The 25,976-nt window shown below is 40.6% G+C and overlaps 2 protein-coding genes across 3 annotated transcripts in view; one reads left to right on the top strand and one right to left on the bottom strand.

Annotated features, from left to right (window-relative positions):
* CACNA2D3 (calcium voltage-gated channel auxiliary subunit alpha2delta 3) overlaps window positions 1–25,976 on the top strand; it is a 488,574-nt gene that overhangs the window by 397,478 nt on the left and 65,120 nt on the right. The window lies entirely within an intron of this gene.
* On the bottom strand, window positions 538–16,305 carry LRTM1 (leucine rich repeats and transmembrane domains 1). Its single transcript, XM_083603116.1, has 3 exons — window positions 15,652–16,305; window positions 13,066–13,662; window positions 538–8,327 (listed from the first exon to the last, which is right to left on the bottom strand). Exons 1-3 carry the CDS (start codon window positions 15,656–15,658, stop codon window positions 7,891–7,893), a joined length of 1,041 nt encoding a protein of 346 aa, XP_083459242.1. The 5' UTR covers window positions 15,659–16,305; the 3' UTR covers window positions 538–7,890.

The following is a 25,976-nucleotide window of genomic DNA, read 5'->3' as shown; positions in this document are numbered from 1 at the left end:
TTCATTTTGTAATGAATAGTGCCAGATCAGTAATGCTGCATTTTATTTATATCCAATATAGCCACGCTCTTCCCTGTGTGCCTTTCCCTGCTGTTTTGTTGCTGTTGATTCTTACGTTCAGTTCACTGCATTCCCACAACACTTTAAAATCACAAAAAAGATTAGTGCACATTCTAATCATAATGTACAGCTTTTTTCAAGCAGTTTTGCCTGATATAAACATTTTTGCAAGCCGTTTCTCCTAACATACAGTGGTACCTCGGGTTACATACGCTTCAGGTTACATTCGCTTCAGGTTACAGACTCTGCTAACCCAGAAATAGTACCTCAGGTTAAGAACTTTGCTTCAGGATGAGAACAGAAATCGTGCTCCAGCAGCGCAGCGGCAGCAGGAGGCCCCATTAGCTAAAGTGGTACCTCAGGTTAAGATCAGTTTCTGTTTAAGAATGGACCTCCGGAACGAATTAAGTTCTTAACCCGAGGTACCGCTGTAATGCATTTGTGTTTTGTTTTCATACATGAATGCTTATTTGGGGGGGGGGTGAAGAACTGCATTGCAAAATTCAGAGTAGTGTGAATTTTAAAGATAGCTGTTCAAGGAAGTGTGAATTAGTTTGTATTAAAATACAAAATGAACAGAACTTTCCCCTAGCCTTACTGGTGAATACTATTTGAGTACAAGGTACCATCGATGATAATGAGATCCAAAATGTTAAGAAATGGCATGTGAAACCCAGCTGCTGTAAGTCATTTGGGCATTTGATATGAATGTTGGCAGAGCATCCCAAGGCCAATAAGCTTTACACACTCCTCCATGCAAGCAAAGCTGCCTTTGCCTAAGTTCTGCTCATAAACATTTGATTAGGGGTACTTGCCTTTGCTAGAGTCCCCCTTACATGTTCAAATGTTTACAACTTCTGTAGTTGGGAGCTTGCTTTCTGGGGAAGCAATGCTGGTTTAGAGATTCCATGCAGCTGTCAGGTGTGTTAAGGACTCCTGGTACATCCTTATTCTTGACCCCTCATGGCACTGAGGTGGGGATTTTGGCTGCATGGAACTTTCCCACTCTCGGCATACAGTGGTGAATACACCCAACATGTGGCTTAATTTATCAAGGCACACTTGTTGTTAAATAACTTTATTGCATGCTCTTATCACATATTAAGTATGTCCAAGCTAGGAATGTCCACTCCCACATAATTGTTTCAATCAGCACTGTTTATGATCTGTCACAGTTCTGCTGTTATTTGTCTCACTGTCTACTAGAGCAAATGTTTTTGAAATCAATTACATAATTAACCATTATTAAGTAATATCTCATCTTTTTCCCTGACAGGGACTCAGGTCAGCTTATTATTATGTTATCATATGTTACCATTGAATTGTTCCACACAATTCATTTCAGTGCAAAAGAAACAGAGGGCAGATTGCAGAGCGGTGGGGAAAACAATCAATTACATATCATTATGTATCCTTTGTGGGTTGAAAACAATCACAACAGTGAATACTGATCGTATTCTCTAGACTGAATTTTATTCTGGGAATGGGATGAGTCTGTTAATGTTGGTAATTTCTGTTCCACTTTCCATTTTTGCTGGAATTATCTGACATCCCTAGCCCAACCACACAGCTTGAGGATCAATGCAGTCCTGATACACTTCCAGGACACACTGAAAGGATAACTTTTATTTTTGCTTCAATGCATTTTTACAAAATTTTGTTGTTTTAGAGAGCCCTGCCCACAGGGAAATGCAGCATTGAATGTCTTTGTAAGTCAGAAAAACTCTAATGTGCTTCTAATAAGATTATGCAACTTTCAACCAATGAAGGAACACTTGCATATAATACATGTTTAATGTTTCAGGATGTGCTAAAGTAACATTAGACTTTTTGAATGAGAAGCACTTTGAAGAGCAGGAGATGCCACTGAGCATTAATTGCACATTAGCAGATGTTCTGGTTATCTTTCACTGGAGATAGGATGCTGACCATGTGGTCTGAATGTCATCAAACTCCTTTCATAATGGGAAAGGTTACAGCAGAAAATAGTTTATTATTAGATAAACTGGCTAGTGAGAAGAACAGGTGCTCTTCACCACAATATTAGTTACCGGTACTTGGAACTGTCCTCTGAGTTCTCTGAAATCTTTCTAACTCATTGGCTGCACAGAAGCTAAAACTCAGGCTCACAACCAAGTGGTTAAGTTTACTTAGGAACCTTTCGTGAGAGAGTTTGTAGAAAACTTTAGCAAAACAAACAAAATGAAGGTGAATAAATCAGATTGCCACTATCAACATTTTTACTGGCATTCCAAAAGAATTTGAGAACACCAATGTTGATTCTTTCCCAAGTCGTATATGGATTAGGGGTGATCAGAAGGTAGATCAGGATGTGCTAGTAGACTCCCAGATGTTTTATTTATTAAACTTATATCCCACCCTTCCTCCCAAAGGAGCTTAGCTGTTTAACAATAGCAACAACAAAACAGCAAATGAAGAAAGCTAATCAGGACTGGACTTTTGTGGGAAAGGTCTATGAAATCACTTTCTACTGAAGATATATGCTTAGAATGCGTTCAGAGCCACCCTGTTCAGAGCCATGCTGTTCTAATAGCATGTCTTTAACACCTAGTTCTGAAGTCTGACTACTGGTTTTATATGCTGTTGCTGGTTTTTCATTTCAATAGAGAAAATATGAAGAAGAGAAAGTCAGATGCCTTCTATCTTTTGCTATCATGCTCATTATCTTTCTGAGGGCGTATCCTCTTCCTATGGCTATTTGAGATTTAAATATAGCAGTAAGGTATGTACCACAAAGAAGTATCAGCTGCATTTAACAGGTGTCTTTTCGTTCACTGTTGCTGGTGTCCTCTTAACACAAAGGAAAATATTCTAGGGATGCCCAACATACAGTTTTAAAGCACTGTAACCTGCTTAGTAGCTTCAGGATTCTATATGTGCCCACCTCATTCTCCAAGAAATACTGAAAACAGGATCCTAAAACTGAGAAGCCGGACTAGAGCTTTTTTTAAAAAAAAACAAACTACACCATATTCTTTACTCTCAAATCTCTTTTTTCTTGAAGGCCTTCTTGCATTATTGATTTATTATCAACTGTGACACTAGTTTAGATAATCTATTTCTTCCAGTCTAAAATCTATTTTGATAGATTTTTCCAACAGAAACATGGAAAACAATTTCATTTACAAGCATGAATAATCCTTTGCAACAATATCCACTCTATTAGAGATTTTCTTTGAATGCTATGGCTTCAAGGGAAGTGTAAGGGGAAATGCAGTGCATCACAAACAAAATGGAGTCTATGCTACCTTTTTCAATCAAGAAATATATTTACTTGTTGCTTCAGAATGCAACCCACTCAACATTATAATCGTTATATTAAACATTGTAATCGGTAATGGGAAATGGGGAAAGTGTCAGAAACATGTTGCCCATTCCACTCCAGTGTTGGAACTTTCTGTAGAAGCAGAAGAAGTGAGCCATAGATCAGAAAATTCAATGGAGCCCCATTGACCGCATAGTAAAATAACCATAACTTTTTTAAAAATGATGAAATTTGCAGGTGTATTAGCTGCTAGTGCATGGGTGACTGCAATATTTTAGACAAATAGGTTAAAGAATATTTTGTGTAGTCACCTTTACTTTTCCATTTTAGGGTATACCTATAGCTTATTTTCTTTTCAGATGAGGGGGTGAAGTCTGCCAAAAATTCACACAGATTAGTGCAACAGGGCTTGTGCACAGACTCCTAGGACCCAAGGCACTGTGACCCGCCCCCCAGTGTATTTTTTGAGGGAGCCAGAGCCCTCACTGTTCAGAGGGTGAATGTGGAGCTGGGCATGGTGCAGCTCTCCCATGTTTTCTGGAGCAATTTGAATGAAAATAGCATACTTCATAGAGGTACCTGAAAATAAATAACCTTCTACATAGGATAGATGCAAGAATTAGGAAGTATGCTGAATGATAAACTGTTTGAGATGTGTGTTTTCTGCTCGGTTGGCACCAGCTGAAAAGCTGAGTTCTTTCTACATCCCTTCTAGAAGCACTGAGATTGAAAGTTTTTAAAAAAGAGCCCCGGTAAAGCTATTCACTGGTTGGAAGCTAGAGGTGTCTGTCAAGAACTATAGCTATTCTTTTTCCTCCCTGCTCCCCACATCCCCAGTCCTTAAAGATAGAGCTTAGGGGTAATATCCTAGTCTCTGTTTGTCTGGGTTGTCTGAATGCCCAACCTAGCTGAAACATAATAAATGATGCAGGCTAAAACTAGACATGATTATCACAATTAATGTGCTACTTTTTTGTTATGTAAATAGCAGCTGTGGAGGGGTTCAACTCTTTCCTTCACACAATCCTGACAGAAATCTCCTCAGTGAGACTGCTTTTTGGATTTCAAGGGAAAATCAAATTGGAGACTTCACTTGGAAAAAATATATCTTCCAAGAGGTGATTTTTGTCAGGACTTCGGTTGTGTCTGAAAGATAGTTAAACAAGGCTGATTAGGCTTCCCCATGACTGCTATTTGCATAGCAAATATGTGCACATCAATTGCATTCACAATCAGTATCACATCTGGTTTGCTGCTGAGTCTATGTTTTCTCCCTGGGGAATGGTGGATGTCTCTTTAATATTGTGTTATACCACACTCCTCATGGAAGTCATTTTATGCTATGCCATGGGCCCTTGGCAGCTATTTTGTAACTGGCAACCCCAGTGCCCTCAAAATGTGCCCACTAGTATAAAAAAGTTGGTGATCTCTGGCATGAGAACATAATCTTTATCTTATCACAGTTAAAAATTACAAATGAACAAGTCTGTTCATAATATATAGCTTCTGGAACTAAAATGGCATAGGCAACTTCACTTGGGAAGATGTTAAAGGAATAACAATCATAAAATGTTTCTAAATTGGATACAAAATAAAATGTATTTCCATTCTAAGTTTCAGATTCTAGAAAACTGCTTTTGATATTTTTATTTGAGACATAAAATTAAATGAGCCCATGCAGATAATTTCAGTATTTAGGAGCAGATGTTCACACCAGTGCTTTGCAAATTAAGGGCATTCCAGTAGGGATTCCTGCTATTTGGTACCCAATGAGTATCTAAAAATAACCTGCAATGCATTTGAAAATTACTTGCAAGCATTTGTGGAAGATAATTTTTTATTCTCGCAGAATATATAGCAAATGATGCCTTTCATCTAACTACATTAGGCATAAAATGCCCCAAGTTGCAAAATGCTAGCTTTGCATTTGTTAATTTAAATGATTAGATCTATATTTTTCCACGTCTGAAATGTCTGCCGGCATCTGCAGTGTTAGTAAGCATGTTGCTGCAACTAGTTGTTTGTGGGCTAAAATGCTACACATAGGCTTGAAGGTAAAGGGACCCCGACAGTTAGGTCCAGTTGTGACCGAGTCTGGGGTTGCGGCGCTCATCTCGCTTTACTGGCCGAGGGAGCCGGTGTACAGCTTCTGGGTCATGTGGCCAGCATGCCTAAGCTGCTTCTGGCGAACCAGAGCAGTGCACAGAAATGCCATTTAGCTTCCCGCCAGAGCGGTACCTATATATCTACTTGCACTTTGAAGTGCTTTCAAACTGCTAGTTTGGCAGGAGCAGGGACCGAACAATGGGAGCTCACCTCAACGCGGGGATTCGAACCGCAACCTTTTGATCGGAACACATTAAATATTTCTATATAATGTAATGTGCAGATGATTTTAAATGTATCAAGTCAAAAAAGGGCATACTGATGCTCAGAGTGGGAATACTGAGACAGGGGACACACAAAATGAGTCACAGGTACTCCAGAGCTGGGATGCAGTAGCCTGCGCCTTCATTGCTATTGTACAGACATCTAGCCAATTTGGCAACTCCAAGACTGTGACCAAGTGAGGCGAGATGCAACTCAGTGCTTATGCTGGTAAGACCAGCCTTGAGAGAGATAACAGCCTCATGCCGAACTCTGCTTTCCTACACCACCCTTTAGGGCCTCCTTCTCCAGGGAGGAGTGGTGCTGCTGGTATAAAAACTTAAATGGGTTTTTGCAGTGTACATGGTTCTCCTTCCTTTTGTTTTACCCTCACAACAACTCAGTGAGGTAGGTTAGGTGAAGAAACAGAAGCTGGCCTAAGTTAGGATTGCCATAAACCTGGAATTTCCTGGACATATCCTGAATACTGCAGTTGGCAGCAGTGCCTGGGTGGAAAATGGTAAAATGTCTGGGAAAATCCAGATGTACGGCAGCCTATGTCAGCAGTGCCATTTTTGCCAATTTTCCATAAAAATAGCTCAAAATCGGCTCTCTCTCTTTGCCAAAAAAGCCCAACAACTTTAGTCAAAACTTTGTCCCCCCCCCCAAAAAAAACCCCGTCCGAATTTTCACTGCTTGAAATATGGCAAACCTACCTAAGGGCACCGAGCAAACTTCATGGCTGAGTGGGTGTGTCAAATCATTTTGGCTCAAAAAAGAAAAAGGAAAAAAATGTTATTGTTGCTGGATCAGGCCAATGGTCTATCTAGCCTACCATCCTGTGATCACAGTGGCCAACCAAATGCCTATGAGAAGCCCACGAGCAGGATTTGAGTGGAAGAGCACCTGTGGTTTCCAGAAATTGCTATTCTGAAGCATTGCTGCCTCCTCCCATCAAACTTGCTTTTTCCACCACTGTTGCACACTGGGTCAATAACTTCATCAAGCCATGTATTATGGTCCCAAGGTCTCAGTCCTGGTCCGTCACCGCCAGTTCAGACTCCATGAGTGTATTTGTTGGGGCATTAATAAATGACCACAACAAATGAATACTGGGGTTTGAACTATTTAAATCTTGAATTTATCCAAGCATGAGTATCTGAACAGAATTGCTATGAATCTTAAATCACTTTTTACTCCCTCCACTTAACATAGTATTGGAGCCCTAAGATCAGCACACGAGAGACCTACAGCAGGGGTCAGCAAACTTTTTCAGCAGGGGCCAGACCACTGTCCCTCAGACTTTGGGGGGGGGGGTTGGACTGTATTTTTATTGGGGGGAGAATGAACGAATTCCTATGCCCCACAAATAACCCAGATATGCATTTTAAATAAAAGCACACATTCTATTCATGTAAAAACACGCTGATTCCTGGACCGTCTGCAGGCTGGATTTAGAAGGCAATTGGGCCATCCCCAGCCCTGGGCCTTAGTTTGGCTACCCATGACCTACAGTAACACACCTTGTTTGCAACTCGTGAAACTTGAGTTCTTTGTGTAGTTTAGTATTGGCATTGGCAGAGGTGGATTTTGGGCAGCACGACTGGTTCTGCTGCACTGGGCATCTAGACTAGAGGGCACCACAGGGCATCAGACCTATGACATATTGAATTGAGCAGAAAGGAAGAAGAGAGGTGGGGGAGTACCAAATTTTGGCCTGGCACATGGTGCTGCTGAAATTTGAAAGTCTCCCTGGCATTGGAGGACTGTAGGGCTATTGTACCTTTAACAGGTATGTGGCAGGTAGAATGTGGAGTATAGAACTACAATTAGGGGGAAAACTTCACTGGTTGACATTCCATCTGTTGGACAACTTATTACTGGCTTTATTTTTGGCACTCCACCTCCACCTGCAAAAGAGGGTACAAATCTGCACATGACATTTGAATATATTTTGTTATGCAAATGTGTGTCTTTGGCAAGTGCAGCCGATTGCCCAATCTACATATGGTATACCAGTGGCCAGAAAAATCTTGTTGGCACCTCTGTAGTTATATGCAAACAGTTTTGAATGTGGAAAATCAAATAACTAATAAATCAGCCATATTCTGACTCTACTCAGCTTGTTGGGCAAGGGGAGTAGTATATGTTTCTGAAAGCCCATAGCAATCAGTAGCTCAAGCCAATGACCTCTCAAATGACTCTTTTTCCTCAAGACTCCTCTTCTCCTTGCCAGAGGGGTTCTTTTCACGGTGGTACTTTGCAGTGATTGCAGCATAAGCACAGCCATACACAGCGGCAGCCAACATCATGAGACATACAATCCCACAGACCACTCCAGTTATTACTACAGTGGCAATTGCATGACGCAAGCTAACGGGCCGTGGCTTTGGTTTCGGTTCACAGTGTGACCGGCTGCTGTCTCCTCCGTGTTCATTGTGATGGGCAAGCTTTGGAGAACTTTTGTGCTCAGAAGTATAGTGAAGAGCATTGGCCTGGTGGACATCAGAAGCTGTAGGAGGGCAGATTCCATACAATTCATAAGGAATTCTCAGGAGGTCTTTTCCCTTCCGATGATCAGGCGCTGAGCAGATGATACTGTCACTAATTCCTCCTGAAAAGAAGGAGCATTTGTCAAGCTCTTGCTCACTCAGAAGAACCAACCAAACACCCACTAACTAAAGTAATGAAGAAACTGATTTTTCTCCTGTATAAAAATGACAACCATCTTCTATGCTAGTTGGTTTACAGTTAAATTACAACAATGGAAAAACCTCATATTAGTGTGTAGTTTTGTTAGTCATTTGTGAAACTTAAGCTTTCCTTTCATTCATAGATGCTATTGGAAAACAGTCCAACCAAGGAAAACAAATGGTGATAATAAGGTTACAAATGGGGGGGGGGGATACACCATTGGCTTGAAGCCCAACATTACCGTGATTAAAGCCAACATGGAGAAAGTTTAAAATGGCCACCATATAGTAACAGTGTTTTGGAAACCATGGTTAAATAGATGCTGAGCAGAGACAAAAGCAAATTAGGTCCTATTTTAATGTGAGAATGATCAGATGTTTTCCATTCAGTGTCAGAGAGTTGGCCTGATCTGAGTGATGGCATGCCACAAAACAACAGTTGTTGTGAAGGAAGTGAAAGGTCTGGGACCAAGAAGGTCTATGTGCTTTTGGTGGAAATTGAGTGCAGAGACAAAGAGCTCAGGAAGCAAAGAGGCTGAGGGAAGTTTCAGTAGCAAGACGAGCCAGGAGATAGGACCAGGACGTAGGGGCCCAGAAGATACAATGGCTAAAGAGGAGAGAAGAAACAGAGATGGACTGAGGGTAGGAGATAGTTAACAGGTAGGAAATACTACACTTTCTTTGACTGCACTTTATATTTAAACAACTGTATGTATAAGATCGCAGAGAAATTAGTTTTGGATTGACTTTACATTGGTTTCTAGGGTTCTGGTTTCTTTTTCCAGGGACAAAAATGTTATCACACATGTCTTCAATCACTTGAGGAGTGAATTTCAGTCTGAGCATACAAAGGGGTGGGTGGGAAGAATCTCCTATTTTTTTCCATTTTATTGTTTCTGTTTATAAGTATACATATAGGTATAAAATGAAGTGAGCAAAAAGTATGGACACAGAAGTTACAGATATAAAAGTTATATAGTAGTAAAACTGATGTAATATGTCTGTTGCTTTTTGCTATCCCAAGAGTTATTGAATGCGAGCCATTTTTCAACAAATCTGCTTTCTGTCTGCCTTCTTTAACTTGTATATAAAAGGCCCTCCTTGCATATTCAAACAATGTTCACTCCCATTCTCTCAGACTTGGAATTTAGTCAGATCTGCAGTATTTTGTATGTAGAATTCATGCTGCCATGACTGTAAGATTTTATGTGATTTTTGTTTTAAAAAATGCTATGATGCCCTTCAGTGTAATATAAATATTCTCAGAGCTCACTCCTATGCATGTTTTTTTCAGGAAGAAGGCACACTAAGTTCAGTGGAACTCACTCCCAATAAAGTGTGCATAGGATTGCACCCCAAGACTCTTACCAGAGAGTAAACACCATTGAGCTGAATGGGATTTAATTTTGACTGCTTAGGATTGTCCTGTACAACTGCAGCCCTAAACGCATTATGTAGGAGTTGAACTTAGTGGAAATTACTTGTGCATTAAAATGGATACGATTGGGCTGCAATTTACTGCACGTTGATGGGATTAGGTAGGAAAGAATAATGGAGACTCAAAATTCAGTCATAATCTTGTAAGAAGATTATTCCGTTGTCCAGCAAATAATTACAATGGGATTGTCCACCACAACTGCTGATGAATGGCTTGGAAAAAACAATAAAAGAATCATATAAGGCTGTAATTCCATGCACAGTAGCCTGGAAATAAGCCCAGTTGGGCTCACTGTAACGTGCATCTGAGTAGAACATGCACAACAGTGGTGGGGAGGATCTTTTTGTTGGGATACTGCCGGGAAGATGGGGGTATCAGGCAGGCATCAGGCTGGCTCCAGCCACCGGCCGGCAGCCAGTCTCCCTTGGAACAGCATCAATTAGCAACACGAGCCTCAGATATGCTTAGAGACCCGTGCACGCTCTATTAGCAGAATGCGTAAGTCTTCTCACAGCCAAAGAGGCAGACAGAGAAATGTGTAAGCATAATGTACAGCATTTTATTCAGCATAGTTTAGGAACAGAGGAAAACATGTCTGCTTCCCTTCGTCTCCAGCAAAACAGTAACACAAAAGCTATATGCAAACGGAAGTTCCCAGCAAGTGCTGGAAGTAAACAGGCATGTGACATACAATAGTCAAGGGAACCTTTTAAGGTCGAAAGGAACTATATCCTAACACTTTTTCACTCCATGGGTGAGATCCTTATCAGGTTCTGCCTCATGGGCCAAATTTGACAGGTGGACAGTGTGGCTGTTTTGTATTCTGACAATGGGTGTTAATGTTGCCAGAAAGATGCCATGTGATTAAATTGTATTTCCTGGGACAAAAATATAGCTTCTCCCACAAGCAGAAAGGTTCCTCCTTTGAAACACTGCTTACCACATTTTGTAGTAAGTGAAGGACTACATATTATTATCTAACTCCCCCCCATCCCCACTGTCCTCCATTGCATCCATCCTCAGCAATTATCTAACTGCACAACTGGACATTTGCACACCAGGCTAAAACTTTTTGTTCTAGTGTACCTTTAGCATAGGTAATATTCAGATTGTTATGCTGTTTTACTTGTGTGTGTGGGTTTTTTTAAGGTGGACATTTCATTCTTATTTTTGTTTGTGTGTGTGTGTATGTGCCCATCCATCCATTTGGGGGATATTAAGTTAGGGCAGATTATTTAGTGGATCTGGGAGAGGATTGGGCATCATTAACACAGGATATATCAGTTTGCTTTATGCAAGTCTTACAAGAAAACTGCTAGTGAAATGAAAAATTGCTGGTGGAATATACAACATGTGCTTTTCCCAGATAGCATTGATAGTAACTTGATTTCTATTCATGTTACAAATGTATGCAGATTAGAATGGTGCAAAGATGGGAAAAGCAAAAAGGGTTCTTAATTTGTCTTGGAAAGCTTCTTTCCCTGAGATAAATTTATGAAGTTATTCTTCAAACTTAACAGTTAAGTTATATTCATTCATTATGTTCTTTTGCTTATAAGAAGATGTCTGTATGGAGCATGACTCCAGCAATATATCCTAGGATGGAAAGAAATTACTTAGTAATATTTTAACCGTTCAAGGCTCTTGGAAAGTGATGACCACCTTGGGAGTATATTTTATCCAGTACTCAAATTCTGAAATAATAATAATATTTTTATTATTTATACCCCACCCATCAGGCTGGGTTCCTCCAGGAAAAGCAGGAGGTGTAAAGAAACCCACAAGCTCCATCCCCCAATTCTCTCTTCTACATTTTAGCTTAATCATGATCCCATGTAGTCAGTAGCTAAGGTGTCCATCACATAAGGTAAGAAGGCTGGACTCCTCTAGTTTCATTCCTCAGCCTGCTAACTAGGAAGTTTACTTCTGAATAAATATTTTGAGTACAGAACTGCATGATGTATTGCTCCATGATCAATATATCTGCTCTTACTACTACTAGTTTGAAACCATGCTGAATTTTGGAAAGATGACAGCAGTGTCTCCACTTGTTTCCTTTGTAACGGGTATGCTCTTATTTGTGTTAGAAGTGGTTGAATTGATTGAGTTGAAACATGTGTATTGAATTGCAGCTATATGAATTGCTTCACATAAAACATCCTGAAGTGATTCAACAATAAAAACATCAACAATAAATACACACATTTATAACATTTCAAGAACATAAGAGCCTGCTGGATCAGGGCAAGGCCCATCTAGTCCAGCATCCTGTTCTCACAGTGGCCAACCAGATGCCTCTGAGAAACCTGCAAGCATAGCATGAGTGCAAGAACTGTGGTTTCCAGCAACTGGCATTCAGAAGCATTACTGTCTATGACCAATGGGGCAGAGCATAGCCTTAATGACTAGTATCCATTGATAGTCTTATCATCCATGAATTCATTTAATTCAGTACAGATTGGGATAAAAACCAATGAATTGATGTTAGTTGTTGATTAATGTAGATACAAAGCTCGCTCTCAAGATTCTAAAACTTAGGGTCACCTAAAGACACTGATATGAAATGACAAATAAATAAATAAATTGCTGCCATGATGGCCCCTGGCTCCATGTTTACAGGAAAGGTATAGTTTACAGAAAAGGTCCCAATACTAGCTGCTGGGGGGACAAACAACTGTTCAGAAACATCAGGAAAGCATCTAGCAGGTCTCCATTACCAACAAAAGATCAGGGTCAACAGATCTTTCGCCTGATCCAGCAAGGCTCTTACGTTGTGGCTTCAGTATATATAACATAAGTGAATGGTCCAGACTTCCCAACATGCTCTTACAGTGTGCAAGTAGCTGCCTTGTCAACAATTTGTTAAAGCCATGTATGTACTACTAAACGTAATATGAACCCTCTCAATAAGCAGAAGTCATAGAAACTGCTGTATAGAGTTAAGAATGTTGTAATGTATGATATCGGCAACCCTAACCATCATCACTTATTGCTATATTTAAACCTTGTTACACAGTATCAAGTGTAGGAAGTGTATAGGCTATACAGTAAATTCTACATCAGGAAGTCATCCATACTCAGCGACTCCCCCCACCAAATCCATTTTCCATGTTATTAGATGCTCCCTTGAATTAAAACTTCAATAAATAGCGAAGGTGAGATATGTCTTAATGACATTTGCTGGATATACATTATATATGTAACAGAGAAAAATTACTTACCTCTATATAAAAAACTTTCCAGCCACAACTTAAGGCCAAAGACTTGACAATTGCATTGCCAGAAGTTACCCTTAAACAGAACAACTTTCAGGTTTGGGAGCGATTCCAACAGAAGTCTGTCTACTTTCTGAAGTTTATTATGTTTCATAGACAATAAAGTTATGTTCCCTGTATTTTTTCCCAGAGTTCCAGGCATACTTAATATATTGTTGGAGGATAAATCCAGCTCTTTTAGGCGTGAAAGCGAACTAAAAGTTTTGTTGTCTACATATTCAATGAAGTTCTTCGTTAGGTTTAGTATCTGTAGATGTTGCAGTTCTTTGAATGTGCCAGGCAACAGACCCGTGATAGAGTTATTAGATAAATCCAGGATTTTGAGGGCCAGAGTGTCAACAAAAGCACTTTGACTGATTTTCTGAATGCGATTATTTGACAACAGCAGTATTTGAGTTTCAGCAGGTAAGTGTGAAGGAACTTCAACAAGCCCTCGATTCCTGCAGTCCACTGTCTTTAAAAAGCGATTACACAGACATTTTGGAGGACAGCCACTCAGCACATCTGTTAGCAAGATGACACTTGAAATCAAAAGCAATGAACCTATGCAACAAGAAAAGAAGTATCAGTGTTACATTCTGCATCTTGTGATGGCAGTTAGTATATTGAAGATATGTACAGAGTAAGTTTGCATATTTGAATAGCAGGATGAACTGTAGTTATAGTCATAAAATCCTCATGTCATGCATATCAGCAATTTTCTCAAATATACAGTATCTAAATGAACCAAGTTTCCATGGGTTGTTGCCAATGCTAGTCCTACTCAAAGTAGACCAATTGAAATTAATGACCACTCTGGGCAGCTCCCACTCAGGTGTTAAAAACAGTACAGCATTTAGATCCATTAAATTCAAAGGGTTAACTCAAAGCTTTGTTGGGGAGAATCCTAAAACTTTGTCAGAAATGCAAATGTGCCCTATGAATTTTACACCCAGCATAGTAAATGAATTCCACTGACAGCATGGAGGGAGCTAGAAAACATTCAACAGACTGTTTTCAGTGGAGCGTAATTGTAATTTTATTTTTATCAGTATTAATGGTTTGGTCAAGCCTCATAATAAAACAGCAGGTCCAACTGCTGCTTAAGGAATTTTTCATCCATGTTACTTATTCACTGATGAGCCTCGCATTGGCTGCTCCCTGGGAGACACTAAGACCATGGTTATGAAAAACACTTAAACCAGTGACTATGAGTGGCTTTGTTTACTTCAGCAAGTCTTTCTCATCTTCTTATATTTCGTCATGTGATCTGTAGTCACTCCGATCTACAGCATTCTTAACTGTTTAGAAACTTTCCAGCCTTCTAGAGCTTCCTTGTTAAGTTCTATGAATTCCTTTCCAGTGGCTCACCGGCTTGCACATTGAAATGAATGAGATAGCCAACATGCATTAGAGATCTAGACAATATGCACATTTGAGTGAACTGAATCTGGTGTGTTGAGCAAGTGTCTGGGATGCTTTTCTGGATCAAACATCAAAAAAATAAAACCAGAGGGTTGTATCCTATTCTCAACAGATCCATGCAAGTGAATAGACCCGACTAAGTTTCATTAATTTCCGTGAGTCTATTCCTTTTTTGTACTGTACACCGTACGATAACTAGTAACTCTTATTTGAACAAATGTTCTTAAACATCTCTATTGCTGTTATTATCTATAGTTCTATTAATTCTATTACCAATATTTCATATTATGGTTCACTTGTTCATGTCTATAATCCATAAGCATTCTCAGCATTCTCTGGTATCTTAAATGTCTCCTGTCTTTGAAACAGTGAATGAAGTTCACACAGTTCCTTACAATGGCGCAAACAATATAATGAGTACTATTTTTTATAAATAATATTTCTCAGACAACATTCTTTGTATGTATGCACACAGTAAAAGCAATCATATACCAGGCAATGATAGCTAAGAGCCATATGTCCAGATTGATAAAAGCTTTCCGTCTCCTTTCATGAATGGTCCCTGAGGCAGATCAGTAGTATCTCTTATTTCTAAGCAGGAGTCTTAAGGGCTTGAGTCTTGTGTACATTTATTTTGGGGTAAATCCCAAAGAAATCAGAGGGACTTTGCACTTGGCAAACATGCACAACGTTTAGCTTCAAGTCAAATAGTATTGAAATATTCAGGGAAAGTCACTGAATGTAGAACTTAAATTTCCTAAAAGATACAGATATTTAAGAGCCTTTGATTTAATAACCAAGCATGTCAGCCTTCATACGAAGCCATTCACTTTCTGAGATTACAGTTTATCTTGTACATAATTTCTCAAACTTCATTGCCAAAAATAGTGTTGAAGTCCCCCTACAAATATTTGAACTGACCCTACAAATGCCTGATTACTGTTTCTGAATGTTGCATTCATATAAGGAAGATAAGGAGATGCATTTTGAATCAGTATGCTTAGCCTGCAACAATTTCCTTGAGTCCACAAAAAAATTGTGGTTTATTGATTTGTCTGGATTTTAAAGCATAGTTTATTTGCAAAGTAATACCCCTTCACAATACGTCTACATAAAAGTATATCTTACCTTTCATGGCTGTTCACTTGTCGAGCTTGCAGGTCTCAGTTCAAGTTTTATATGAAGCAATAACTCTCTGTAGCAAAGTTGCTTCACTGCTGCATATGCATTATTGCACTTATTCAGAAAACACAACTGTAGCTGCCATAGGACCTCCAGCTAATCACAGCTTTATAAATGCTGGTTAGTTCCCCCACCCCATTCAATCATGTTTCCTTTCAGATTCATTGACTGCTCGTCGTGTGCTACCCACAGAGATTTCCTATGCCTCTCTTATTAAATCAACAGGCCTTGCAGAGTGTCTGTCAACTTGGGCTAGACAGCTGCAACACAGAAATCATGACCTAATAGCCTAGCCTTTTCAATTATTTAATCTACCTCAAATCCAAGGCACAAAAATAAAGCTGACTTTTTAAATCCCATGTAGTTCTTGATTTCTGTTGGATTGTTAGCCATGCTTTGTCAATCCGTTCAAAATCAGATGACTCTGAACTTGCGTTCCCGCCGTCCTTGGCTGTGATTGGAGGCAATGGGGTGTGTAATCTCAGTACGAGGAGGCCTTCATCTTGATTACATGGTTTTGACCGTGCACTTGTTTACTGTTCTGGGGCTTATACTTTAGATTTCCCTAGGGATTAGCCGTGCTGACAGGATTTTATTGTAAAGGGGGAAAACAAATTTTTGTGTTTCTCTTTTTGAAGAAAAAAAAAATGCCCAAGAACTTCAGACATTCAAAATATGAGTCCTCTCTTTTTCCCCAAACAAGAATGAACAACCTTAACTGATATATGGATTAGCTTTATGCTGCAGTTGTGGGTATAGTGACTTGTGCCACTGCTGCTGAACATGCCTGACATAACTCATCATCGCTTTCACTTATGCGTTTAGGTTGCCATTGAGGGAACAGGAGGAAAACACCGAACTTCCTCCTCCTAATTCCCTACCAAACCTCTGAATAAGTGCTTGGGTCACATAAAGAACAGGACCAGCCCCTAATACAAAAATGCTAGAAACAGTTTCTCCACTGGTGAATGGGGTGGGGTGGGGTGCCCAGAGGGCTCTCAAGGTGGGGGCTGGGAAGAATTGTGGCCCAATGCATCCAGTCATTTCTCTTAATTCTTAATATAACACTTCCTTCTACAGTCCCACAACTTCACGTTTCCAGTGAAACCTGGCTGCCATTTTCACAGAAGATTCAGCAGAGTGCTAAAATGAAACTGATATTTACATAACGGGTGTGTTTTATAGGAGATTTGCCTGGGCCTGCCAGGTCCATTAGTCTTCCCTAATTCACCAGATGTAAAATTCACAGTCCACCATACTCTACTCCAGGGAAATGAGAAGTGAAAGGGGGAAATCCATTTTTAAAAAAAATCCTGATTGGCTGGCTATCTGCTTGACCAATCAGAAGTGGGTAAGGCGGCAGACCACCAGGGCCTAGCACTCATTTTTGCATTTCCTTGGAGCAGTCCTGGTGTGTTTCTGGTGGGAGAGGGTGATCGTTGAGGCTCCCATTTTGACCAGTAGAACCCGCAATCCAGAGCCCCTAGGTCAGGTAAGTGCAGCGGTGGGGTGGCAATGGGTAGGGCTGGGCAAGCCGGAGCTGCTTGTTGCTGCCGCCATTGCTGGGCCCAGTGGCAGCCTGGGCCTGACTTTGCAAGGTCCAGGGAGCAGTCTACCCCAGCACCGTGGATCAGGGCCTTCGGATGTTGCCGAATGAAGCAGGGCCCATTGGCAGTGTCGGTGCGACTCTGCAAGGTGCAGGATGAAATCCACCCCAGTGCCTACCCAAGCAGGATCGTCTGGTGCTGCTAACTTGCATCTAGTAAATAACTAAGTGTCTACTCAGAAGAAAGCCGCACTGAGTTCAGTGGGGCTTACTCTCAGGTAAGGGTGTGTGGGGCTATAGTGTTTTATCTAGGCAACCAGGGCTGCTCCAGATAACAAGATCTTTTTGCACCAGGTCAAGTGAGGAACAAAGGCTTTTTAAAATTTTCCCATATTTACAAAACTCCCTGCGCAGCTTTTGGGCTGTATCTGTAGGTTTCTCCCTCTGTGTCAAATAACTGGGGTCAAATAAGTGTGGTTTACTTTTTATAACACATGGAAGATGGATCTCCCTCGGGAGGCTCTGGACTCTCTTTCCTTGGAGCCTCAAATATGTATTGTTTTGATTTGTATTGATTTTACTTATGGGTGGTAGCTGTCTGCCCCCCTTGGCTATGCCCATGGGGGGCACCGGAAGGAGAGAAGATCAGAAGAGGGCCACAGTAAAAAAAAAAGTTGGGAAACTGCTTTACTCTACTGAAATGGACTGAGTGGTCTGAGCAGGGAATCTATCAAACACACCCTTTGCAGGTCTCCCATTTATTCCGTTGTCTGCGGAATGGAGCAGCAATAAAACTGCTACCACATTTGCAAAGCTAAGCAGGGTCTGGTATGGTTTCAAGTTGGATGGGGGACTGCGTGTTGAGATTCTTGCACTGCAGGGGGTTGGACTAGATGATCCTCAGGGTCGCTTCCAACTCTACAATTCTATGAATCTATAACTGTTCTAGTCTGGATTATCGCAAAACACAATTAGAAACTTTTGGTAGCTAATTAAGATATAGTTTATATTTTAGTATTTCAGAGCTGATAGAAAGGCTAGTCACCAATACTGCATGCACTTCCATCAGAAAAATTTCCTGGCACCTTTTCTGTTGTCCCTCTTCTTTTCTCTGAGGTGCTGCATCTGGTACCAGATCTGATGACGCTATGGGAAAGTGGGCCAAGCTGAACATGGGCTGGGACATTGCATTCACTCAATATGATTTCTCATCCAAATGTTTGTTCTGCTATTGTAGCATCTGCTAGAGTTTAGCTCATAATGCTCTTGACGAGTGATATGCTGCGAACACTGAAGGGCAAATGACTCTGCTGGAATCCTGTGAATGTAGATTGTGCGGCACTCAAGCTGGGCTTCAAACCCCCCTGTTTCCTAAAATGGGTATGCACTTCAAGGTCAATACATCCTGGCATTGTACTGTGTGGATTCCTACTGTCCTATTGGAACCTTACTTGTCTTCTTCAGATGCAGGTATATAATAGGGAAGTGTTAACTGGAGCATGCCTTATTGTCACAGGGTATGGTCTGAAGGGACATGGGGCCACCACTTTTGAACTTCAGTAGGCTTGAGTCTAGGTAGTCCTTGGATGGACAGTGACATGTATGTGTCTTGAGCCAGTGTGGTGTAGTGATTAAGAGCAGTGGACTCGTAATCTGGTGAACTGGATTCGCTTCCCCACTCCTTCACATGCAGCTGCTGGGTGACCTTGGGCTAGTCACACATCTCTGAAGTCTCTCAGCCTCACTCACCTCACAGAGTGTTTGTTGTGGAGGAGGAAGGGAAAGGATATTGTTAGCAGCTTTGAGACTCCTTAGGGTAATGATAAAGCTGGATATCAAATCCAAACTCCTCCTCTTCTTCTGGACTCCTGCGCAAAGTACACAGACAGAGGCTCTTACTTGGAAGTAATCGAGCAAGCAATGGTACATGCTTGACAACAGACAGAATTCTCAGGAGTTATGGTTCAGGAGTTCAAGGGCAGGGCAAAAAGTTCAGAATGGGACACAAGTGATGGGTGTTTCCACACCTCTCCTGTCAAGGTTTTAAAGATGAGTGGCATGCACCCTTGCGAGACTACCTCACCTTGTGGGATTGCACGTGCACAATCCATCAGGGCAGCTCTGCTGCCATCTGTGAAGGCAGTGCCTGGTTCTAGGCCAAAAGGGTACCCTCTCCTGCTCAGGCTCCTGTTCAGTTACTGCTGCTGCCTATTCAGCTCACCTCCTTGGCTGATCAGAGCACTCCCCAGCCTCCACTGAGATGTCCCTCTCTGCAGAAAGTTTGGAGGGGAGAGCTGGCATCTCTGCTTCCCCTTCTAAAGCAATTGAAGTTGGGATAGAAATAGAGGAACCCCCCCCCTCCTCCAACCCAGGTTCTTCCAGTTCAGCTAAGCTCCCCCTCTGTTTCTTTCTGCTTCTCCATCAGGGTCTGCCAACCCAAACTCAATCCCACACTGCTGTGGGGCTCATGACATCAGGCCACCTTAGTCCCATGATCGAAAAAAGTCAGATGTAAACGCAAGACCATGAATAGATGAGTCTATTTGAATATTCTGTGTGGATTAGGATGATGCTTCCACACTCAAGCTGGTATACCACAAATGAATTATCTCAACAGCCAACAAAAACAGAAAAGCTAGTAGAACCAAGTAACTCTAGCCAGCTGAACCAAAGGCCAAATGGGGGGTAAGTGTTTTGCACACCCCTGGAAGGCCAATAAAGAAGTGAGATTGCAGATCTCAGGAGGGGTTTATTCCAAAACCTACAACTTCAATACAAGATGTCTCATACAAGATGACATCTTGTATTGAAGTTGTAGGCTGAATAGATCTCTAGAAGCCTGGTACATAATGAAGTAGACAATAATAGCCATTATCTGCATTTGCTTTGCCTTGTTCTTTACAGAAGTGTGGTTAATGTGATCTGAAGTGTGAGCTGGTGAAGGCATTACACCGTCACTCAACAAAACTCTTCAATCCACATTTTCTGCATTTAACCTAGATGTGAATGTTGGGTCAAAATATTTTGCTGCTAGTATCTGTGGCAACCTGAAAGTTCTGATGTGCTGCTTCATTGTATTAATTTCTACAAATAAAATTCCCTCCACTCTTGACATAGCCCATCTCTTCTCATTATGATGACTGTCACCAGGCTCCACCCATGAGTCTTGAACGGGATGTATGATACAGAACAGTAATATAGATATTATTGCTTCCTGCTGTGGCTTTTATGGTTTTTCTCGGCTCAGAATTCTCTATAGGCTTAGTAAACTTTTCCTTTGGCTTGCATATCTATTTGATGACAAATTGTTTTTATAACCATTGTCTTGAAGACGAGTCTTCCAAGCCAGGTGTTTTTCCCAAGATCCTGCAGCTCTGTGTGCTACAGAATGGAAGCTTTAAAGAACGCCTCTCAACTGCCTCTCTTAGTTTGGGTAATCCTTTGCAACTACAATTGTGTTATTTTTAGCACTAACAAATTGAAAAGATGTTCACAGAGCAGGGTCAGTGAAAAGTTACAGCACTGTGTGAGGTTCCTTTCCAACAATAATACAGGCCTTGTTTGATGCACTCTTGAGTTGTGGTAGAAGAAATTATTACCCTTTGGTTGTTGTTGTTGTTTTTTCCTTTTTAGTCAAACCTTCCTACTTGGTCCATCTTCTGGCAACATATGATTAGAGCTGTCAAGTTACCTTTTATTCCTATGTGGCTATTTCTGTCTTCCTATTGAGGGTATTGGCAATAAAAATGGGTACACAGATGTTCCTGTGCTCTTTAATTTTCTTTTTTTTTCCCCTCCCTCCCCCACCCTACCTATCCTTTGTGATAAAACTCTAATGTAAACTTGTGAGCACAAAAAAGAATAATCTTGAAAACTACTCTTAAAGCTGGTCACTTAAAAAATAGCAAGCTTCCTTTTGGTATTCTAATGTAGTCTGGCAACTGTTATTTAACTGCTTAAACTAGGCATGTACAGAATTGTCCCTTATATGTTGTTGAGAGTTTTCTGTTGGTCCAACCTTGGGTGTCAGATATCCAGAGGAGTGCTGTCTCCGATATCTTCAACATTTCCAAACAAGTTCAGTGCAGGTGTGCATCCCCCCCCCCCACCAACCAGCTGCCAGTTCTGGAAAGTTAGGAGTTAATTCCATATTAAGTAGTCCCAATTCAAGGGCCACAAAGAGCAGCAGTGGAACTGAGTGGTTCCTTAATAGTAGAAAAGTAATTGACAATATATATGAAACCCCTTGCCAGTTTTACGTCTATGGGGAATTATTCTGAATTGAGCCTGTCAGTTTCAGTGTCATTCTTTGCAGCCTTTGTGGGTTGAATAGAATGTCATAAGTTCAGAGAAGTTGTGTGGACGGGCTGAAGAGAGCAGCAGTGAAACTTACAAGTACTAGCCTTGTATCTGCAGCAAGTAGGGAGAAGCCACTTCACAGCGCAGGTAAAATTGGCAATAGGCTTAAAACTCTGTTTCAGTTTTACCTCTCTATTGAAGGCACCCCATTGATTAGCTACAGAGATGGAGCATATCATCTCTGTGGCTGCTCTTTGCAACCTTTTACACAAATTTTGATGTTTGTACAACTGTTTGAAAATCCAGTCACCAGTAAAACATTTCACGACAATAATACTTAAAATAGGATCAGATTGGCAGTCATCACAATGCTTTAAACAAAGGTATCATATGTTGCTGATAAGTTGCTCCAGAGAGCAGTTATGAAGCAGCATTTTGCAATAGCTGCTGCTTCCAGACCAAATTCAAGGATGACCCCCCCAAAAAAAGCAAATTACAGTAAGCACAGTGTTTGTTTTTTCTTTTAAAAATGTTTGGGGGTACTCTCTTTTTTAAATTTTATTTTGATATTGCATATACATACACACATCAAATATACAAAAAAATAGAAAAAAGGAACGAGCATACAAACAAAGAAAAATGAAAAAGAAATGAGACTCAGAAAACACAGTGACAGGAAACGAGGCCGCCATTGGGGGTAGCAACAGAACTGATGATTCACCATGCTAGAGAAGAAACTAAAAAGTTTTTTAAAATTAGTTTCTTCTCCCGTTAGATTCACAAAATATTTAGGGGTCTGCGTCCCCCCAGAAAAAAAGTACTAAGCATATCTAGAAGTAACATGTGCATAGACCATAATGGTTGTCCCTAGGATGTAGAAAAACCTGGCAGACCTGATCTTAGTGCACTATCAGGCTAGTGTGTTAGTATATGTTCCTTCCAATATCTAGGTCCTAAGTTGTGTAGGACATTATAAGTGATTACTTATTTGGCTTAGTAGCACCTTGGCAGCCAGTGCGTCCCTTTGAGGACTGTTGTAATACGATCTTCAAGATTCAAACTGGTCAGCAACCACAAGCTGCTGCCTTTGCACTGTTTGATTTATTTGTTTTTAAAAATACTTATATACCACAATTTCATAAATAGTATCAGAACGGTTTACAACAATTATATATACAATAAAAACCACACACAATTCCCCCCTTAAATCACAGCTCACTGACTATTACAGAAATAGATTTTTTTTCCCTTAAGCCTAACCGCATAAAAAGGTTTCAGCAAATGTTCAAAAATTAATACGGAAGACAGTATCTGAAGCTTCTGAAGTCAGAAAAAAGTGCATGCAGGTCCCGCTATCAGAACACTCATCATCTGAAATCTCAGCCAAACACAAAGTTATACCCAAACCTTGCTACACCAGTGGTTGAATCACATATCTGAATAGCCAATGTTTGTTCCTTTCCTTACTTGGTGGGCGGCAAACATTTCAGGCATAAACCATGGAGGGAAGAAAAGAGATTGGAGAAATCAGGGAACAGGAGAGATCAGACAAATCAGTTTTTGTTTGGTTTTTGCTGATTGGCTGCAGCAGTTTCAGGCAGAAAGCATAGAGGGGGAAAGGATGGATTAGAAGTGTTCCTATAGGAAATAGATTCAGGTAGGTAGCCATGTTGGTCTGACGCAGTCGAAATATATATGTTTTTTAAATAAATAAATAAAAATTAAAAATTGTGCTACTGGACTTTTTTTTTTATTTTCCTATAGGAAATGATGGAAATCATCAGCTCGTTATGTGAACACTTGCCTAACAAATGCTTTCCTGGAGATGCATTGTGTTTAGAAAGTAGGAGCTAAGAGTAAACATGTGTAGCCAAACCTTGATAACACCAGATGTTTCTTTTCGCCTACTCCCCCGTGGCTTCCCTGGAGCCATTTTGGTGCAACGTGACAAAGTGGGCCTACCAGAAAGTGGTGTGGCTAGAGCAGCTGACATTTTTCCCTTCTTCCTTTATTTAGCCAGGCTGCTCTAGCCATGCCACTTTGTGGTAGAGGAGGACTGCTTTGCTCTATCACAACATGCCAGGGTTAGAACAGCCAACACTTCATTCCCTCCTTTCCTTGCTGCACCGGCTGCTCTAGCCGCACCACTTTGTGGTAAACACGCTTTGGTGGGTCATGCCAAAATGCCGGGGGGGGGGCAGGAAGCAGTGGTGGAGGAGGAAATAGGCAAAGTGGGGGGGGAGGAGGGGTGCGTACTGGCACCTCCTTTTTTTCAAATAAAGCACTGGATAACACTGCCCCCACCCACCCTGAAAAAAGCCACTTACTGACAAGATGTTTGTAGTAGGGCTTAGTCTTTTCTGCACAATCGTTTCTCCATATTAAACACACCCTTCCAAGCAATTCCCCTTGTCAATTCCAAAATGCACGTTTGAATTGGGGGGAAAGAAGTTTGGGGATGATTTGGAGCTATGAAATCAGTCCCCAAATGGGTTAAACACATTCCCAAACTGGTTCTTCAATCCAAACCGTCTGCTGCTTAAGTGGCTTTTCCGGACATAAAACAAGGACATCAGTAATATGTATTTACATGTATTGTGTCATGAAACAAAGATCTCTAAAGCTTCTCTTTCTCAGAGCTTTCTAAATGAACTTTGTATTAATGTTCCAAGATCCCTTATTCAAAGAAAATGTTGAACTATATGTCAGAGAGAGTTTAAAATACAGGGTTTCTGCTTCCTCCTTGTTAAGTGGCTTGGTGATTAGTGAGAGACATACCAACTGCTTCCAGTGGGTTAATAGGAGATCATATTATATTACTGCTGGACTCAGTCCAAAACTTTGAATAATTTTAGTCTTTGGGCTTCAATGGACTTGGATCGGGTTTCTTCGACTGCTACCGGTAGGTAAAATAATTTGGTTCTCCCCGCCCCACCCCCCAATCCCTTTAAAAGTTAAGCCATTAGATCCTGGGAAGCAAATTGGGGGTTTGATGATGAGATCTTTCCAATATTATGCAAAGAAGTCTCATATATTCTATTCTATGCTGGATGCAACAAAGTTTATCTACTGGCTCTGCTGCTACTTAGCTTGAGGTTATACTTCAAATTCCATTGGGAGAATCAGCTTGAATCCATTCACTTGTTTTGAAAAACCATGACTCATTAAGAGCAACTGGGTATGATAGTCCCAAAATTTGGGTCTCTTTGTGGCACAAGGAGAGCCATAAGCATTTGAAGGTGGGATATAAATACATAGAGCATGCTTTTCGGTGATCTGGCCCAGATACAAGAATCTTTTCCTACACTAGCTAGGCTCCCCTACGCACCAGCATTTTGGTTTGCGGGAAAGGGGGCCTTGTGAGTCTGGTACTACCCCAGGGAAATGAGAGACTGGGTTAGCTTACATTTAATTGCAAGTTAAATAAAGTAGTAGCCAGAGACTTTAAATCAAATTTCATGTGTCTGCCTATTTAGTGATGGCAGCAAAAACAGGTTTCAATTTTTCAATCAACTCTCCGCTTACATACAGAGTTGTGTGTGCTGTGCATCCTTTTGCAGATACAGAGAAAATGTCGAGCAGATAAGCATGATTAAAGTTAATTAGTGACTTCATATTGTTGCAGTAAATAGAAGCAGATGACACTTTACATAAAAGTAATAGAAACAAAAGGGATCAAGAAAAAGGAAGAATTAGAAAAGCATGTCTGAGATTAAGCGCAGGGTTTACATGTTGTTTTATTTAGATATTTTAGATCATTTCTTCTCAAAGGCTATACATTTTACTCAATTTCATTTTCACTTATGATGGATAGCCCACATTATCCATGGCTAGATCAAAGAAGATTCCAATGTTGTCTTGGTCTTGGTGCTTTTCTTTTTTGCAAGTTGGTAGCTCTGCGGTTGTTCTAAATTATGGCATTACATTTGTCAATCTCATACAATGACAATGAAATAATGTATACATTCTATCTTAGAGTGACTATGGAGTTGTTTTGAGAGGGTTGGGTGCCCAATCTTTTTAAAGCAAAGTATCAATCTAAAAAAAAGGAAAAAAGGATGCAAAGCCTTTATAATAGGGGTTTTTTTAGCCTGTTTTTTTTTTTTTTTTTAAAGCTTCAGATTCAAAATACTGGCTTCTGTGATTTGTTTTATTCTTGCATACACAAAAAGAATTTCACATACGTTGATCAGTAGTAGGCCTACATAAAGATATAAACAAGCACATGAGTGGGAAATGGCCATATAGTGGAGAGCATCAAGACATCTTTCCCTACAGATTTTTGTTGAATAGACTATTTGAGATCTGCTTAGATGGATGTCGCAGTTTCCCCATGAGATGACATTTCTTTGAAATAAGTGCTTGAAAGATGTACCAAAGCCCAAACATTTCATTGTGTGTGTGTGTGTTTTTGTATGTGTATACT

This window comes from Podarcis filfolensis (assembly GCF_964270895.1).
Source record: "Podarcis filfolensis genome assembly, chromosome: 2".
Lineage (NCBI taxonomy): Eukaryota > Metazoa > Chordata > Lepidosauria > Squamata > Lacertidae > Podarcis > Podarcis filfolensis.
Note: the sequence above shows the minus strand (reverse complement) of the source record. Positions and strands in the feature narration are given on the sequence as shown.